The sequence below is a fragment of the Lissotriton helveticus genome, chromosome 3_1, assembly GCF_964261635.1.
Source record: "Lissotriton helveticus chromosome 3_1, aLisHel1.1, whole genome shotgun sequence".
In the NCBI taxonomy this organism is placed as follows: Eukaryota; Metazoa; Chordata; class Amphibia; order Caudata; family Salamandridae; genus Lissotriton; species Lissotriton helveticus.
This window is the reverse complement of record NC_136061.1, coordinates 573,385,021-573,404,603: the sequence shown is the minus strand read 5'-3', so window position 1 is coordinate 573,404,603 and position 19,583 is coordinate 573,385,021. Positions and strand designations below refer to the sequence as shown.

The 19,583-nt window shown below is 49.3% G+C and overlaps 1 protein-coding gene across 9 annotated transcripts in view; it reads right to left on the bottom strand.

Annotated features, from left to right (window-relative positions):
* Positions 1-19,583, bottom strand: part of ARMC8 (armadillo repeat containing 8) — an 831,002-nt gene that overhangs the window by 593,589 nt on the left and 217,830 nt on the right. For 5 of the 9 annotated variants that reach the window (XM_078680529.1, XM_078680530.1, XM_078680523.1 and 2 more), the window contains exons 4-5: positions 2,552-2,694; positions 2,327-2,424 (exon numbers count right to left, since the gene is read on the bottom strand). In XM_078680529.1, coding sequence (XP_078536655.1) covers positions 2,327-2,424; positions 2,552-2,694 — 241 coding nt within the window. Of the gene's footprint in view, positions 1-2,326; positions 2,425-2,527; positions 2,695-19,583 lie in introns of all 9 variants that reach the window. The other 4 variants (XM_078680526.1, XM_078680522.1, XM_078680524.1 and 1 more) reach the window with 1 other exon arrangement.

The following is a 19,583-nucleotide window of genomic DNA, read 5'->3' as shown; positions in this document are numbered from 1 at the left end:
TGCCCCGTTCCTTGCTGCCAGCAATTTTCAGCCATCAATAAAAACGTCAAGATCACTCAGTGATTAATCTTCCTGCTGGAGAGAGAGGAGGTTTGTCTAGTGGAAGTTTTAACTCATTTTAAGGAAGTGCAGCGGGTTAATATGCCTGTTGCAAAGAATGTATGCCATGCAGATCACAAAGTGCATATCATGTAAATAGGTCAGTGGGTTACTGCTTGTGTCCCAGGGATCCTTTTGTTACCTGCAGCTTATAAGTTAACATCCTAATATAGCACAGTGAGCTATCAACTGTCATCTAAGCGCTGCATGCTAACTGCAAGATATGTATTAGAGCTATATGTCTTTTTAGCCCCGTCTTTCATTATCCTAAACTTGCAAAAAAAAGGGTTAATTTGCGTAGATATCAATTCTTATTATTAAAAAGAACCTCTAAGAATGATATTGTTTAAAATTCTCAATGTGTGCATTTCCAGACCAAGGACTCAAACTATACTGCCTACCAGAATATATGACATGTGACATATCTTGTAGGCCTGTGTCTTATGTAACATTCCTGTATACTGATTTGCACACGTATGATTGTCTCTGTGCCAATGTGTGTGTGATTTAAAGGGCTGTGATACCTTACACTTTTATAAGTGACGCTATAAAACTAAATCAGTCAGAGAGAGTGGTTATAGAGACTTGAGGAGCCCTGTTGGTGGTAAATAAGGAATACCCTTAAAAATGCAAATCTGTGCATTTTCAACTGTGCCATGTGGCAGACATACATGCCCTTAGGGCATGCATGTGTGCCACATCTGCACACAAGCACGATTCAGGGGTGCAACAGGGTGTCCAAGTGACACCCTGGCACCCTTGAATGTTTCCCCCATTTTACTGAATCGGTATTTACCGATTCGGTAATTGCCATTCATTCCTAAGGGCCTAGAGGCCCATAGGAATGAATGGCAATTACCGAATCGGTAAATACAGATTCGGTAAATACCGAATCTTACCGATTCGGTAATTTTTACTGAAAATATATCTACATCCCATTTACCTAGTCTTAAATAACGAATCGGTAAAATTCGGTATTTAAGAATAGGTAAATTGGGATTACCTACATCTGGCCCTAAAATGTTAATTAATGACCAGTTTGTGAACATTCTAAAACATTGATCAAACACCCATAAGGTTGTTTGTTACATCTCTAACCTGCAACATCTGAAACTATGCTGCTCTATTATTGAATTATCACACTTGGGGGCACATGGTCATTACTGTGACAGTAGGAACTTTCGCCAAAATGGCCCACTATTCACCGCTCAAGAAAAAAACATCAGCTCTCAATATATCTCAGGTTTTCATAGTAGGTATTGTTTTACAAATAAAATGGTATATGGCGGAAGGAGGTTTCCGAAGAAGTACTTTGTTCGACTGAAATAGGTGGTAATCCAAAAAGCAAAGTATATGAAATCTATAAATCTCATTTGACAATGATCACCTCGAGCTCTTTACCTGCACAAAAGGGTATCCACCCAGGGCATATTCATGGGATTCTTTCTCGTCCATTAATGCCTTGGTGTACCTAATTTTGTGTACATTTCCTTGGATTTCAGGAGCATAATATCACAAACCCAGCCACATGCTTTTGTTCTCATGTTAAATTAAATAGCCCTGAACGGGCTAATAAACTGTCGCCCATTTCATGTCTTTGCATTTAGCTGTTCATGATGCAGGGAACTAGGTGCCTGATCTAGGCATCTTTGGAAACCATAACACGGTGCTGGACGAAACCAACAACTTAATGCAGGAAAATGTATACCCTAAAAGAAGTTCCACGCTGTCTGCCATGACCTGTCCATATTTCAATACTTTGCAGACTATGCCCTGTTCTTGCAGTGGTTGCTCAATCTAACATGGGTGTTTCCGAAAATTTAAGGGAATTCTGCCTAAAATGATGTTTAGTAGTACCTCTGATTCCATTTTAATTTTAACACTTTCCCTTTCGGCATGGAAAGGAAAGGCATTGAAAAGAGTCTTAAACTGTGAGAGCATATCACTGTCTAACAACACGAGTGCAAGTACCCACACAATTGTTAGAGAATACATAATCTATGCAACAGTCGTCAATGCGGATGCAACTTCTCGAAGTTACATTTCGGTGGCATATGTACTATCAATAGTGGATTGTATCTTTGTTAATGTGACAGTACTACTTTGTCTTAGAAACAAAAAAAATATCCATATACATTATTAAAACAAATAGCGGTGCTATTTCTACACTCAGCCTCATCAAGTACAGCACAAGTGAACAGTAATAGCAGGTTCGCCCAGAACGTACTGTGTAGAGGAGCTCCACTGGCGTGACAGGGCTGGTGAATATGGTACGGAGACACCGGAGGCAAGCTTCAATAAACTTCAGGTCTGGCGACAGTAATCCTATGAGTGCAAATGGGAGAGTATGTTTCAGTTTGAGCTCCTCTTACTAAAAGTAAACAGAATAATTTTAAATCATAAGAAATAATTAAATGGGAGTATGTACTGCGCCGGGTGAATGCCGGGATACCTTGCAGCAAGGCAGGGATAATGTGGCAGTCAAGCAAGGATTTAACATTGTTTTCTGTGCCCATTGCCAGGCTCCCCAGGACCACAGCACACTCTGTCTTTAGCTCTGTGCCAGATGTTTCATGCTGCAGGAGGTACAACAACCTGTTGAGACAAACAATTGACATAACTATAGAGCTGTGGCAAAAACAACAAATTAAGGCACAACAGTGTCCATGCATAAATTGAGCCATTTTTCTAACACTCTACAAAGGAGACAGCTATGCAGGAGTGATACTGAAATAATTTACTTCATGGCAGATCGAGATTCCAACGACCATCGAGTCTTCTTGCAAGCTCTCATCACAAAGACCCTACAGAATATCGAGTTTTATATTCCCTTGTAATTTTCCCTGGTTTCTGTCCTAGATGAAAAACATGAAATGTTGTTGAATACATCATTTATCCAGTGAGCTGGTTTTAGGCATTAAAAAGAACTATTTCGATGGAGAAGGATCGTGTAATGTTTGAATGGTAACGTTTTATTCTCTATCCATCTCTGTTGATATATGCATGGTTAGATTCTTGTTCCGATCGATTTTGCATTTCAAAAGACACCACTGGATGACTTTTTGCCACCCTGCATACATGACTTTCATAACTGGACATCGCACTACAGAGGCGAGAAAACTGTACGACACTGACAGGACCTCCTGGCTTCAGTTAGTCGTCTCACATCAATGTTTTTCCTGCCTCCCCTACAGATGTCAGAATTTAGATTGATTGATTGATTGATTGATTGATTTTTGCTTTTGTATAGCGCATACTGTCAACCTACGGGCATCCTGGCGCTTAAAAACAGAGAGCAAGCCATGACCAGAGTGGAGCAGGTCGCACAGAGTCGAGGAACACAGACTAGATCGTGCGTGGGATAGAGCCAGGTTTTTAGACTCCTGCGGAATTCTAACAGAGAGCTTGCTAATCTGAGGTTCTGAGGGAGCTCATTCCATAGACGCGCGCCAGCCCTACTGAAAGCCCTACCTCCAAGCCTAGCCCTCTTAAACCGAGGAGTTACCAGCAGGCCAGTACTAGAGGAACGAAGCTGCCTTGTTGGAAGATACCATTCGAACCTTTCCTGCAGGGGGACGGACCAAGTTTGTGCACCGCGCGGAAGACCATACACAGGGCTTTAAAGTGTACCCTTTCCCTGACAGGCAGCCAATGGAGCTCCCGCAACGCCGTGGTAGAGGAGGAACTCCGCGGCCTACCAAGAGCCAATTTAGCTGCTGCAGACTGGATTCTTTGCAGGCCGTGAAAGATGTACCCAGGGGCTCCCAAACAGAGGGCATTGCAATAATCCAGCCTGCTGCCCACAATGCTGCTCACCACCAAGGTGCGATTCTCAGCAGGTAATAAAGGGAGTATTTTACGCAACATGCGGATCAGGGTAAAGCAAACACTCGCAGTTTTATTAGCCTGTGATTCCATCTGGAGATCAGCATCGAACAGTACCCCCAGGTTGCGGACTTTCCTGACCGGGATGAGCAGATCATCCTCTGGTAGGAGTCTGAAATCACCCGGCAGTGATCTAGATATCCTGCTTGCAGAGCAGAACATCACTTCGTCTTTCCACTATTAAATTGTAGGGAGTTCCTTCGAAGCCAGTCCGATGTCTGCCGCATACACTGCTGGAATACCTCCATCGATATTGCATGGTCCCCTTCCAAGGAAAAGGCCAGCTGTGTATCGTCGGCGTAATTGACTAAGCTGACTCCGAAGGATTTAATAATAGAGAACAGGGGCTGCAATTAAACATTAAAAAGAATAGGGCTTATTGCAGAGACCTGCGGCACCCCATGGACCACGGCGGATTTCACAGAGGAGAAAGTTGCCAGGGTAACAACCTGCTGGCGACCCTCCAAATAGGACTGAAGCCAAAGCAGTGCCCAGCCTCTCACTCAGTACAAGATGGTTTACCGTGTCGAAAGCGGCCGACATGTCAAGAAGTACTAGAATAGTGACATTCCTGCTGTCGGCCTGCATCCGTAGGTTATCCATCATTGTAGTCAGGGCGGACTCAGTCCCATGCCCCGGACGGAAGCAAAATTAATCTTTATCCAGTAGAAGATTCTCCTCCAGAAAGCAGGATAAAGTCCTGCTGACTGCTTTCTCCAGAACCGGATATGGGAGGAGGGAGATGGGCCTGAAATTAGCCGGTACTGATGGGTCCAAAGAAGGCTTTTTAATCAATGGGGACACCACCGCTAGTTTCCAGCAATCTGGGACCTTACCTTCCTCCAAGGACTGGTTGCAGATCTGCCTCAGCTAAGGAAAGGTGTTACGCCCTAGAGATTTCCAAATTTTATGGGGAAACGGATCCAGGGGGGAGCCAGAGGAGACCTTGTCACCTAGGTTGTCAAAGGCCGTAGCAGTTAGCGACTGGAAATTATCCAGATAAACCGGCAAAAGCGGCTCACCCTGGGCCAGATGGTCGGAGTTAGGCGGAATAATGTTGGCATTATCTTGCAGGTTGTTCACGATACTTGCGATCTTATCCTGAAATTTTGGTTGATGCCATCGCAAAGTATTTGGGACGCTACAATTTTATTTTCTAAACACGTGGGGGTCGAAAGATCTTTAACTATTTTAAATAGGGTTCTAGTCCCATTAGGCGCCTGAATAATAGATTTGGCATAGAAATCTGCCTTGGCCCTAAGGATTTGTTCTTTGTACTGCAGTTGTACTTGTCTGAGAGCTTTTTTATCTTCCTCAGCGTAGTGATGCCTCCACTTCCTTTCCGCCTTTTTTCGGAGCGCGAGAAGCTGTTTAAGCTTTAGCTTTAGAGACTACGAAGTCTCCTAAAGGTGACAAGAGCGCTCTAATGCTTATGAACTGAAGAACTTAATTTCTGCTCCCCTAAGTTACTCTGCATGTATATCTCATGTATACAGCTCCTCTGCAATGTCAAAAATGTCGCATTTATCTCAGATAGACTTGATTTGTAACACTATGCAGTCATATATCGGATTACCTACATGGAGTCCGTATCACAGGGATGCAACTTTTCAGCACGAAATGGCAATGAAGGCTTCAAAGTCTCAATACAGCAGTACCGTTTTGTCAGCTTTAGCTTAGGAAAACTAGGATACAAGTAAAAACTTCCTCCCTGTCCCCCTCAGTTTTTCTGTATCCAGACAAAGTGAACAGCTGAGAGAGAAAGTGAGAGAGAAAGGCTGCAACTTTCACCTATGGCAGTACATCTTTAGTTGTTGTCTCATTTGTAGTAGACAAACAGTTCCTTTATCCTTCCTCAGTAAGCATAGATTCCCCATTTTGTTTGGGTGGTGCTTTCAGTCTTCTGACATTTTATTAATGTTACTTTTTATCCATCTTGGTTCCTGTTCTCTCATCACTTTATACTGTCTTTTCCTAATGACCCATGTTTACCTGTGCTCTTTTTGGTGTATAATACAGTAGGAAATTAAGCTCTTGCCCTAAGTAGAAACGTGTAGTGGTCTACATATGTCTTTGCCTCTTTAATGGTGATGTAACCTAATAGATTCTTGGAGACATCACTTTGAATGTAAAGTGCCTTGGCAACTAGGAATTCAGTTGCTGGGAAGAGTGGTTTGAGCTGGCTGTACTGGAATATGGTGGACGCTTAATTAAACAGGATTTCACAAGCTACATGTGTGTCTGAACATCCTTTTAACAAAACACAACCAAATCCTTCACCATTGGCAATTACAGCTGCCCATGACTTGCCTCCCCCACGGTGTGGTGACTATGTGTATAATATGCTCTTCTTCCTCACACCCTCTTCAATCACTCTTGTACCTCAACCTAGTTGGCTAGCACCATTTAATCCAAATATTAGTTATACATTAGTTACCTTTAGAATTACCCCCAGGTGACAGACTGGATCCGAAGATTTTTTCTTTAGCAGTACCCCTGCGTGTCGGTAGGTGGTGTCGGTTGACTCCCAGTCCATCGTCATGTTCGCCAGGATGATGTTGCAGTGTTTATTTAGACGTCGGCCCTACGCACTGATGTCAGTTCTGACACAACGTTCCACGCCACAACCACAGAGCCATGCAAGACACTGACCAGTGGTGCACATAACTAAGGCCCTGGAAGGGAGTCCCTATCCCTAGAAGCCAGTTTGCTGAATGGGGAGGATGGGGGGAGAGGGTTGGGAGTAAGGAATCTAGAACTACAGATGTCTCTTACAGATACATTGTTACCAAAGGTAAGTAACTTGTTCATCTGATAGAGATTGTAGTTATAGATACCTTACCTTTAGAATAGATACCCCAGCAATGCCAACCTCGCAGGTGGGTCTGCAAACCAAGTTCATACCCAACAAACAGTTGATCGCCCACCCGTAAATCTTTTGTGCAGTTGAGATAGAAAGACAGCGCACATTTGTGTCCAGACGGTGGAGTCTCTCCTCCTCCTTGGAAGGGTGCGGAGGTGGGAAGACGGTGGGCAAAGTGATGGTCTGTCATATATGGAAAGAGGTAACCACTTTGGGAAGAAAAGAGGGCCTTGTGCGAAGTACTACTTTGTCCAGATGAACAGCAAGAAAAGGAGGTTTTGAAGACAAAGCCTGAAGCTCACTCATCCTGTGAGCAGAGGTCATATCAACAAGGAAAACGGTCTTCAGAGTGAGAAGCCTGAGAGGACAGTTATGAAGATGCTCCAAGGGAGCGCACATAAGATAGGTTAAGACCAGGTGCAAGTCCCACTGGTGCATTATGAACGGAGAAGGAAGAAAGAGCTGAGTAATGCCCTTTAGAAATCTATTTACAATAGAAGACTTGAAAAGTAAAGGCTGATCAGGAAGGCGAAGAAAGGCAGATATGGCTGAAAGGTAGCCTTTAAGAGTGCCCAGGGCAGAGCTATTCCGGGCCAAAGACAGTATATACAAGATAACCTCCAAAAGCGGGGCAGAAAGGGGATCCACAGCCTTTAATGTGCACCAAGCCACAAACTTGTTCAATCTGCAGGCGTATACCGTTTTACTGGAGGGATTCCTGGCTGCCAAGATGGCATTACAAACTTCAGGAGGAAGGTCAAAAGCTGTCAACTGTCGTTGCTCAATCTCTACACAAGGAGGTGGAGGATGGACAGGTTTGGGTGGAAGACAGTCCCCTGCTGCTGCAACAGAATATCCTCCCAAAGAGGCAGTCTGATGGGAGGATTGATAGCCATGCTCAAGAGCTCAGGGTACCAGACTCTTCGTGCCCAGTCAGGAGCCACAAGAATTACTTGGACTCGGTCGAGCTTGATCTTCTTCAGCACTCTGGGCAGAAGTGGTACAGGCGGAAAGGCATACAGGAGGCCACAATTCCACTTGCAACGAAAAGCATCGCCGAGCAAGGCCCGCCTTGGAAATTCTAATGCGCAGAACTGGTGACACTGCGATTTCTCTTCGGTGGCGAGCAGATCTAACCAAGGCTCTCCCCACTGCTGAATGAGACCTTGCACCACTCTTAGAGTGAAGACACCATTTGTGATTCATCATGCACCGACGGCTGAGTTTGTCCGCCGTGGCATTCAGAGAACCTGCTAGGTGTTGAACCACCAGGGATATGCCCTGATGTTCCAGCCATGTCCAAAGGCAATGAGCCTCCTGACATAGGGTCCACGACTTGACCCCGCCCTGTTTGTTGCAGTACCACATGGAGGTGGTTTTGTCTGAACATCTGCACCACTCTTCCTTTGACAGAAGGAAGAAATACCTTCAGTTGAAGACGGATCGCCCGGAGCTCCAAAAGGTTGATGTGGAGACAGGACCCTGCTGGAGACCAGAGACCCCTGATCTCCGCCTCTCCCAGGTGACTGCCCCATCCCAGAAGTGAGGCATCCGTCACGACAGTCAACTCTGGTTGAGGAAGGGAGAGGGATCTGCTGCTGACCCAATACTGGTTCTTGAGCCACCACTGCAATTGACGTGCAGTCCCCTCTGAGATCTAGACAACATCGGAAAGATTCCCCTGTTGCGGCGCCCACTGGAATTTCAGGACCCACTGCAGAGCCCGCAAATGCCACCTGGCATGATCCACCAGCAGGATGCAGGAGGCCATGAGGCCCAGCAGCCTCAGAGTCAATCTCACCGAAATCCGGGATAGAGACTGAAACATCAGTAGCATAACCCAAATATTACTGACTCGCTGCTCGGCAGGATAAGCCCGAAACTGCTCTGTATCCAGAACTGCTCTGATATAAAGGTGCCTCTGAGGGGTAATTAGGTGGGACTTCGGCACACGGATAGTGAATCCCAGCGAGTGCAAAAGGTCAGCCGTAGTCTGGAGGTAGGAGACGACAGGCTGGGGCGAGCACGCCTTCAACAGCCAGTCGTCGAGATAGGGGAAGACTGGAACCCCTGGTGTGTGCAGATAAGCTACGACCGCCGCCATCACTTTCGTGAACACCCGAGGGGCACTGGTAAGGCCAAAGGGGGGGAGGCCTACCATGAACCGTAGGTAACGCCTGTGGGCTGGCAGGACGGGGATATGGAAATATGTGTCCTGCAAATCCAATGCTACCATCCAGTTTCCGGGGACTAGGGCAAACAGGACCTGAGCCAACGTGATCATCTTTAACTTCTTTCCAGAGGAAGCAGTTGAGGGACCCGAGGTCTAAGTTAGGACACAGGCCTTTGCCCTTCTTTGGGACCAGAAAGTAGTGGGAATAGCATCCACGACCTACTTCTGGCACAGGGATCCTTTTGATAGCTCCCTTGGCCAAGAAAGCTGCAACTTCCTGGCGGAGAAGAGCCAAGTGATCCTCCGACATGTGATGGAAGAATGGTGGCGTGGAGGGAGGGGCAGTCTCGAAGGGGAGGGAGGAGCCCCTTTGGACATTCTGCAAAACCCACTGTCCGACGTGATGTTTTGCCAGTGGTGGAGGCGATGTTGAATCCTGTCGCCCACTAGCCTCTGGTGGCCTTGAAAGGTCAGATTAGGAGGGCTTGGAGGCTGCTGCGCTGGGTTATGGGTCTACTGGCCCGCCCTCTGGCCCACAGACCCACGTCGCTCGGTCCCACGTCCGCGGCCATGCAGAGGCTGGGTTGCTTGCATGGGCCGGTGGCTGGACTGGGTCGAACATGGTGGGGGCACCCCTTCATGGCCACGAAAGGGGCGAAAAGCAGACTGCGTAGGGCGAGAGGTTGCAGCGAGGACCTGGGTGTAGCCCTAGAATCCTTGAAGCGCTCAACCGCAGAGTCTGCCTGGTCACCCAAAAGGCGACGCTCATCAAAGGGCATGTCCAGTAAGGTGGATTAGACATCCCCAGAGAAACCAGACATCCTCAACCAGGCTGAGCTCCTCTAGGCTACGGACGTGTAAACCGTTCTGCCCAGAAAGTCGGCGGTATTCAGCCCACATATGATGATGAACTTAGCTGCGTCTCTACTGCATGGGGGAGAACGGCCCTGGCCTCCTCTGCACACTGTGACAGCAGTAGCACAACCGTATCCCACACCGTATGGGTATATCGGCTCAAGAGGCATGCAGTGTTCACCGACGGCAGCTCTAAGCTGTCGGAAGAAAACATCTTCTTCCCAAGGTTGATTCCTATCTGGGGGAGCAGTAGGGAATGCACCCTTAGAGGACGAGGCTTGGACCACAAAGCTCTCGGGCGGAAGTTGGAACAGGAAATGTGGGTCGCTCGGCCATCCTGTCCACAGAAGCCTCTGTGCTGGGCTTGGACCAAGTGCCCAGAAGGACGTCGGTGAGGGCTTCATTAAAAGGTAGAAGGGACTCCAAAGAGGCCGCTGCCGATTGAAGCACCTGCGTCAGGAGGTTAGTCCTGACCGCTACCGTAGGAAGCTCATGGCCCAAAGCCTCAGCTGCCCTGCGCTACAGAACTGCATTGGAAGGGGAGAGCATGCCAAGACCTGGGGAGGTATCCCAAAAAAAACTGGCATCACCCAGTTTCTCTTGCCAATCCGGCTCTTCAAGCTGGTCAGCCAAAGGGTCCACAGACCCCTCCCAGTCCTACTCACCCTCCTCTGGTTGCCACTCAGAGAGGAAGGGAACACCAGGAATGGACAGAGGCACTGGTATCGACATTGGAGGTGAGGCTGGGTTCGTCGCCAGTCAGGGGCACAACCGACGTCGAGGTGTCGTCACTGGAACCGGTGCCGGGGAAGGTACCCTGAGTTCGACTGGCGTCGATCCGGATCCAGGCCTGGATCCTCGGGGGCCCTCTGGTGCCGGAGCTGCCAGCAGAGTCCGCGAGGCCCGGAGGTGCACAGGCTGAGTAGGGATGCCCAAAGATGTCGTGAAACGCTTCGTAGAAAGCTCGAAGCCGGGCAGGGGAGGCTCAGGGAAAAGGAGGGAGGCGCGGAGCCATCCCCGATCCGGGATCCAAAGACGGAGCCGGAGAGCGACGACGCTCCGGGTCCCGCGTCATGTCAGCCGACGGACGGGGCGGAGAGCAACGGTGCTTCTTGTGCTTCGACTTACACAAGGAATGCGAAGGCTTGGAAGAGAAATGGTGATGGTGGTTCCGCGATCGCTCCAGAGGCCTTCCTCTCGTCCGGGACCTCAGCCGACAAGGAGACGACTGCTGGGCCTCCAAAAGCTTTCAGAACCGCTTCCACAGAGACTTTGGGTTCATGGCCTGACAGTCCGAGCATGTTCAGGTCATGGTAGTGCTCCAGGCACCAGGGGAACACGAGGTGCGGAGCTGATGTGACTCCTGTCACATCAGCTTGTGACAGGAGTTACAAGGCCTGAATCCGGTCCAATGATGGGACATCCCCCGTGCACCAGGAGTCGAAGACTCGAAAAAGGCATCAACAAAAAGTCGAAAAAGGTTAGTAAAAAATGGAGTACGGGGAAAGCTCTTTCCGGATCTGCGTTATTCTGGCGTGGAAAAAGAAGGAACTGATGTCAGCGCGCAGGGGCAGCGCAATGTCATCCCGGCGAGCACGACGCCGACTATGGACGTGGAGTGGACCGACTCCACCTACCACCGCACAGGGGTACTGCTAAAGAAAAAATCTCCGGATCCGGTCCGATGCCTGGGGTTAATTCTACAGGTAAGGAATCTATAACTAGAGTCTCTTTCAGATTTGGGCTTTTCCTTCAGCCAGAGGAGCATTTCCTCTCTAATCACATGCTATTGAGTTGTTTGATTAATCAATTAATCTCCTTTGAAGTTCTTGCGTTGTGAGGAACTATTTTACATCTCAAAAGTACTCCGCACCATCGCAAATTAAATTCCTTAATTCATACATGCAGAGCATATTATATATTTATGCAGACGATAATAAGCCAGGACAGAGTTTGCTAATATACTCCATTCAATTTGTTAGCACCAGCAAACACCACATAAAAGTGGAAATTTGTGCGTTCAATAAAAATCCAGAGTTGCGTTAGGGTATTTAGAGGAATGTGGCTAGGAGAACAAAGCAGCGAGGGTCATGTACTGACCCACATTAGTAAAGCAAAATGAACTTTAGTAGAAATACAGCATGAGCCTGCAGTACCAATTTTTCAGGTAACTAGATGGCGTACAGAGATTGCACTGACGGTGCATACAGCTCACTGACGTGGCCTCAAGTTGTCATTACGACCTGCACTGGACTCCAATTAATAGAAGGGAAAAAAGCTTGCCAAGTCAATCAAATCTTTCACTTCACTGGGGATGAGAAATCCCTGATCTTCACTTCTTCCAGGTGATGGTCCCAACCAAGAGACAACAAGCCTGTCATTCCCTTGAGCTGTGGTTGGGGGAAGGGAGGGTGGCATGCCTCATGACAGGCTGGTGTCCGTCTGTACCACTTAAGGGCCTGGGCTTGCTCCTTTGAGGTACACACAGTGTTCCGGTTACTAAATGCATAGGTTCCCTTCTAAGGTTCACATGGGCCAGTGGGTTTGGGGGACCAGGAGGATGCACAAAGTTAGGAGTTTCATAAGCCTCATTATCCTTCATACCAGAACCTAGGAGTGGGCCTTGAAACATCAGGATCATTTACTGAATGTCCTAAAATCATTGCAAGGTCCTCAATGCCAAGGCATCAAGTTTGGTCTATATAAAGGGAATCCTCTTTACAGGCGTCAGATGGGGTGTTGATTTACTGATAGAAAACCTCAGAGATGAAAAAAGTTATCCGTCGTCTGGAGGTGGACTACAATTGACTGCGGCAAGTCTGTCTTTTGGCAAGAAGTCATAGAAGTAAGGGAATACTACCTAGTGAAGCTAGACCACAACCACTGCCAGAATGACAGAAATTATGCCAAGTGGTGGAGTGGAAAATTAGAAATGTTCCAAACACACTACAAACCATATATAGTGCCTTGGGACCACAAGACAGGCACATGAATGTTCACATCCTGCAGATCCAAGGGCATCATTCTATCGCCCAGATCCAGAGACGAAAGACCCTAGGCAAGAATAAGCATCTATTATTTGTCATTTCATAGGAAAGTGAACAGTTGACAAAGATCTAAATACAACCACTGGCACCAAGATATAGCAGGAGTAACACCTCCCTCTTCTCTGCCCAAGGGGTCCTCTCTACTCGCCCTCTGGCCCAAAAAGCACACTGTGATGCTGGGGTTTTGAATACACTAAAGCTAAAAAGCCTGGAACCATCAAAAGGCATGTCCATGAGGGATACCTATATGTTACTAGCTAAACCAATGCTATGTAACCAGGCATGACACCTGATCACAATGGACTTCACAGTCCATTGTGTCAAGGCCGACACTCAATATATATTTCACATAGTGGTGTCCATCCTGAATGTTTTGTTCAAGGGCATCCTGAATTCATCAGGCACGGCCTGTCAAGATCTCACTGGCCATGTCCGAAAGGGTATGTGTTTGTTGGTCCTGGAGACAGACAGGGTTAAGGGACTTAATGATCAAGGTGGCAGAATTAATCAAACAATCAGTATTTATAAAGCACAGTTTATCATCCATGATCGTATCCAGGTGAAAGGTTGCTGGGCTCAGTCGCAAAGCCAGTTCTTAAGTCTCTTCCTGAAGTCCTCCTACGAGGGTGAGGTTCGGAGGTGGAGGGGAAGGCCATTCCAGGACTTGGCGGTGAGGTGGGAGAAGGAACATTCTCAGCTGTGGCATGGCAGATGCGCAGTGTTTGTACAAGGGAGGCAGACTAAAGGTCTCTGGATGGTTGGTGGAAGTTCAGGCAGTGGTTCATGTATGCTGGGTCCTTGGTCGTGGATGACTTTGTAGCCTTTGTCAAGATCTTGAATTGGCATAATTCCTGGACGGGGAGCCAGTGGAGGTTCCTAAGGTGTGGGCCCATTTGGGCAGGTAGAGGATAAGTCTGGGTGCGGAGTTCTGTATCATCTGGAGTCTTCTCTGGAGTTCGGTACTGGTTCCTGTGTAAAGTGAGTTGCCGTAGTCTAACAGACAAGTGATTAGGGCTTGCATGATTGTTTTTCTCGTTCCGTTGGGGAGCCATTTGAAAATTCTTTGGAACATGCAGAGAGCATGGAAGCAGGTGGAGACTGCACTGATCTGCCGTTTCATGGTGAGTTTGCTGTCGAGGATGATGAGGAGATTGTGGGCGTGGTCTGCCAGTGTGGAAGTGGGTCAGAGTTCCGCAAGCTACCGGTGTCCTTCCAGGGGGAGTAGTGGTTGGCAAAGATCAGCACTTCCGTCTAGTCAGTGTTGAGCTTCAGACAGTTGGCCTTCATCCAGTCTGCAACATTCTTCATTCAGTTGTGGTAGTTGCTTTTAGTGGTGGGGGGGTCTGCTGAGAGCGAGAGTATGGACTGGGTACTGTCGGCGTAGGATATGATGCTGAGATCATGGGTTCTAACGATGTTGGCTAGATGTGTCTTGTAGGGGTTGAAGAGGGTGAAGCTGAGGAATGAACCTTGAGGGACGTCGCAGATGGTGCTCTTGGGTTCCAAGGTGAAATGAGGTAGGCAGATTCTCTGCATTCGTCCCTTGAGGAATGATACAATCCATATGTGAGCGCATCTCCCTGGATCCCGATCGGGTGCAGTTCTTGTGGTCCCACTGTATGTCCTGCTCTGTGTGTAGGGTCTGTAACCATCTGGGTGTGGGTGAGAACGATGTGGACGATGTGTTCCATAAGATTGGCAGAGTTAGGGTCTGTGGGGTCGTCCAGGTGGAAGTTGAGGTCTCCAAGGAAGATTTCAAGTGGGGTGAGTAAGTCTGTGATGGAGTTGCAGGGGCTGGTGCATGGTCCTGGGGATCTGTAGGCGAAGGTGCCTTTGATGGTTGTTCTGTCGTCGGTGTGGAGTTGGGAATTGAGGAGCTCCATGATCGTTGTGGTGTCATCTTGGGTGGTGGTGCAGTGGATTGTTTCTTTGTGGATGATAGCGATGCCCCATTTGTGTTTGTTGGTGCGGTCCCTGTGTGTCATCTTGTAGCCGCTGAGCCATGTCTCTGTGAGGCAGATCACGCCGGGGGCGACAATGGTGTCCCAGACTTTGGTGACATGTTTGCAGAGAGATCTGGCATCAAGCAGTAGTGTCCAGGGTGGTCTCGGTCGGGGAAGTGAGAGTGGCATGGGTTTCTGTGAGGGCAGAAGGTCCTAAGTTGCAGATGAAGAGACAGCGGTGACAGGTGAACAGTCCTGCTGTAGAATGAGGAGATGAGAAGCAGCAGTTGTTGCGGCGTCAGGGGTCCAGGGCCCATCTGCTAACTACATCAATGTGCTTTGACTCCCTATTTGGAGTCACAGAAATTAACACATTAGGGTTGATCTTGCACAAGGTATCTTGGTTCACCAAGCTCTTGGGGACTGGGTGCTGAGTCAGAAAGGCTGGGTCACCATGGGCTGACACTACACTTAGCTACTGGGCAAATGACTGGGGAGCACAACATGGATTCATCTATAATGCCACATTGGTGTCTGTTAGGGCCTCATTAAATGGTAGCAAGGGTTCTAATGTAGCAGGCACAAGCTGTAAGTTCTCCATCTATAATTTGGCGTTTTTCTGCTTGAAGCTTAATATCTAGAACTTCTACCATTCTGCTAAAGAGGCACTTTCCTCTTTGGAGGGCTAGGTGAAAACACTACTTTCATCTCAGGAGAGGTACCTAGGTCACAAGCATTTTTAAATCCAGGTGCAGTCCAGTATCTGTATAGTGTAGGAGAATAAGTTGTCCATCTCCTATCTGCCATCATCATGTGGAACATTTTATGTCCTTTGAACTGCACCTGAAGGGAGACAGCCTTAACAGTAGGCAAGGGTTATGGGTGGTAAGGGTGTTTTAGGGTTATGGGGTGGGTAGGGACACAGGGTGGTGTGATAAATTGGGGTACTGGTTGAGGGGTTAAATCCTAGTCAAGCAGCAACCACAATTCTTGTCAGGGTGAAATACAACCAAATATCAAATTAACCTGTGCATAACTCTCTGGTAGCTTGGCACAAAAGCAGTCAGATTTAACTTACAGGCAATGAATAAAGTATTTATGCAGCGCTTCAAACAGCAACAAAGTTAGAAGACAACAGAAGAAAAATCCAACACCAATTCGGAAAAATAGAGTAGAATTTAATAAATAATTTGACACCAAAACAGCACAAATCTGATTAGTAGACCAGAGACATGCAATTTTAAAGCTTTAAATAAAAATAGAAGCACTAACTATAGTTATCTAGTTGCACCAGACCAGGACAAAGTCACAAATTCAAGTCGACCGTGATGGAGCGTGGGCCGTATACAGGGACCAAGTTAGGCCTGCTGAACAAAGTACCTTCAAACCTTGTCGTGAAACCTGCGTTGAGGAAGCGTCGCACGCCAGTGGTTCTGAAGAGCTGCAGGCTGCAATGTGTTGTCCTGAGTTTAGGTTGCGTCACACAGCAGTGGTTCTGATGGACTGCAATACGAGGTCCCGCGTGGAGGAGGCATAGTGCAGCAGTTTCCTATGTAAAGATGCGCAGAGATGGGTTGTGCTGAGTCAGTTCAGACCAAATGACCTTAGGGGGGCTGGAGGAGCATCTTCAGGCCCACTATCAAGGGTCCAAGACTGAAGTAGCACCACTAGGGAGGAACAAGACTCACAGCAGAGTCCAGGAGCAGGGTTCAAGGTGGATGGAGCATTTTCTCTCTCTCTGAGGCTCTAATCAGGAAGCCAGCCAACAAACCCATGGACTCACTCTGGTGGTCATTGGGTCAAAATGCAGGTTTAGTCCTTCATACGTAGGTAGAAGTACAGCAGAGTAGCAGTCCTTCTGGGAGCAGAACAGGATAGCAGTCCTTCTTCTGAGTCTTCCACAGGTCCAGATGTATAATAAAGAGTTGATTCTAAGGGTCCACTATTAATCCTTGTGGCCACCTTTCAAGAGGGTTCCACCCCCAGATGTATCTGGAATTTCCTGCCTAACTGCCCTGACCCAAGCTTATTTGGGACACAAACAACTGGTGTGAAGCCCTTTCTGAGTGTCCTGAAGCAGAGTCTTTGGGATGTGCAAGTGGGGTAGGTGAAAGCTCCACACCCTATCAAGTCAGAGATGGCCCATACTGCAAACAACTATTCCCCTTTTGTCTCATTGTCTGAGTGTAATACACAAGGACCAACTGTCGGCTACACCTAGTCATGTTACCCAGGATACAAGCACCAAATGGTTGGGATAAGAAAATGCCACTTCCTAAAAGTGGTATTTTAAAAATTGTGACTTACAATCAAACTTTACACTTAAAGAGGATTTGAAATTACAGTTTTTTCGAGACCAAACTCTACATTCTTACCTGCACCTAATTGAAAGTTATCACATATTAAATAGAATATGTTAACCCAATGTTATCCTATGGGAGAGGCAGGCCTTGCAATAGTGAAAAACGAATTTAAAAGTTTTTCACTAACTGGGCATGAACATTTTTTAAAGTACATGTCCAACCTTTTAAATACACTGTACCCTGCCCTATGGGCTGTTCAGGGTTTACCCTAGGGGTGATGGATATGCATTAAAAAGGAAGGTTTGGGGCGTGGCCAAGATGGCGTCGGAGTAGGACGCTTTTTCCCTGTCTCTCCGGCGCCGATCCGGCAAAGCAGCTAATAGCGCGGCACCTGGTGCCCAGCTCGGCCCCTAATCGGTGGCGGGGGTCGCCGGTACACTGCGGTGGAGCGCGGTGCCGTCGGCGAGGAGAGAGATCGCTCAGGGAGGCTGCGGGACCGGCGGAGCTCTGCGGCCTGTGGATCCCCGGTCTCGATTTGCGGAGGCCGGCCCGGCGAGTCGCGGGGCCTACCGCGACGGAGGAGGTCCATTTTGCGCCCCGCCCCGCCCTGGGTCATCTGACATCGGACCGCCTGGGCTGCGGGCTGTCGGCGGAGGCGGCGAGGGGCAGCTGCGATCTCCGGTGGGGCCTGAGGGTGCCGGCGAGTGGCGACCTGGAGAGCAGAGAGGTCCCGGAGGCCTCGGTGTGGGGAGGCGCCGCTGAGCCCGCCGGGGTCCGGAGGTGCACCTGTGGAGCAGCGAGGACCGGGCTCCGCGAGGACCCCAGGAAACCTAGTCCTGGTGAGTGACCCCCCGCTCTGGACGGGGGAGGTGCGGAGGGAGCCCGGCCGGCCGAAGGGGCCCATCGAGGGACATGTCGGGGGAGCTGCCGGCTCCTGGTGTGGCGGCGACCTAGTGACTGCCCCTGGGGTGGTGCATGCCCTGGAGGCCTTCTATGGACTGACACGGCGCCGCTTGGCTGTGGGGGTGTACCCGCGCGGCGGAAGGTCCTGACTGGCGAGAAGTGTGGGGGCCCGGGAGCACCGGCCAGGAGGTGTGGTAGAGGCCCCGGGCGCTTCCCAGAGGCCGCATTTGCCAGGTCAAGAGCTGCTGGACTCCATTGCCTGTGCCAGGACTTCCAGGGGAGGCTCCGGTCCTACGCTGCGAGCTGGTGCGGACTAGGGGTGCTGTTGGGGGTGCATACCTGGAGGCCCGGAGGTGCTCTGGTCGAGGAGCGTGGCGCCGCCATTTTGCCTGGCTCAGTCGGCTGTTTGAGTGCATGGCGCTCGCTCATGGACTTTTGCTGTCTGGATTGCCTTCGTGTACCGCCTCTCTAGGGCTTTCGTAGCTGACTGGGGGCCTCTTGACCACTGGGCTTTGCGCACCCCTACTTCCTGGTGTCTGGGCGCCGGGGATTCGCTGGGAGCCTCTGGCCAGGAGCTGTGTGGCGGACACTGAGTGGGACTGCCCGCCGGGGCCAACTGCTGCGTCTGCAGGCCCGGATCTGGGTGCTGCTTGGTTCTGGTGGTGATCAGTGGAGCGTTTGCTCTGGTGCAAGGCGCCCGGCATTCATTATGGCTAACCAGGCCCGCAAGGGACGCGTGCTGAAGGACGGCGCAGCTAGATCGTCGCAGCAGCCGGCATCCCCCGGAGCAGGTGGGTCGGCCGGGATGTCCGATGACGAGGCCCCGGCCACTAAGGCTTTTATGACCGAACTTTTTGCTTCCATTAAGGAGGACATCTCTGAGCTGCGGGCGCAACTGGCCTCTGATCTCCGGGAAGTACGGCGAGATGTTGATGGGATTGGAGAAAGGGTGGCGACTCTTGAGGACCATGATTTGAGCACGGCCAATGATGTCCATTTACTCCAGCAAGATGTCATTCGCCTCACGGAGCAGAACTTGGACCTGCAGGCACACATGGAAGATCTTGAGAACCGCTCCCGGCGGAATAACATTCGCATTAAAGCGGTACCGTGGGATGGTGAGTCGGGAGACCTGCGAGGCTATGTGCAGGAGCTGTTGCTGCAGATTCTGGATGAGGACGATGTGAAGAATATCCAGATGGATAGAGTTCATCGCGTTGGTTTGCCCAGGAGAGGGGGGGGGCCGCCCCCTGACATCCTTGTCTGTGTACATGACTTTCAATTGAAGGAGCGCATCCTCCGGAAGGCTAGGGCCATCGATTCGCTGCACTTTAGGGGCCATCATCCTCAGCTTTTCCAGGACCTTGCAGCGTCTACACTTCAGAAGAGGAGGGATTTTCGGCCGGTGACTTCCTTTTTGCGGGAACGCAACATCGCCTACTCTTGGGGGCACCCGTTCAGGATCATCTTCAGGTGGCAGAATCGGCTGATGCAGATGCGCTCCCTTCGGGA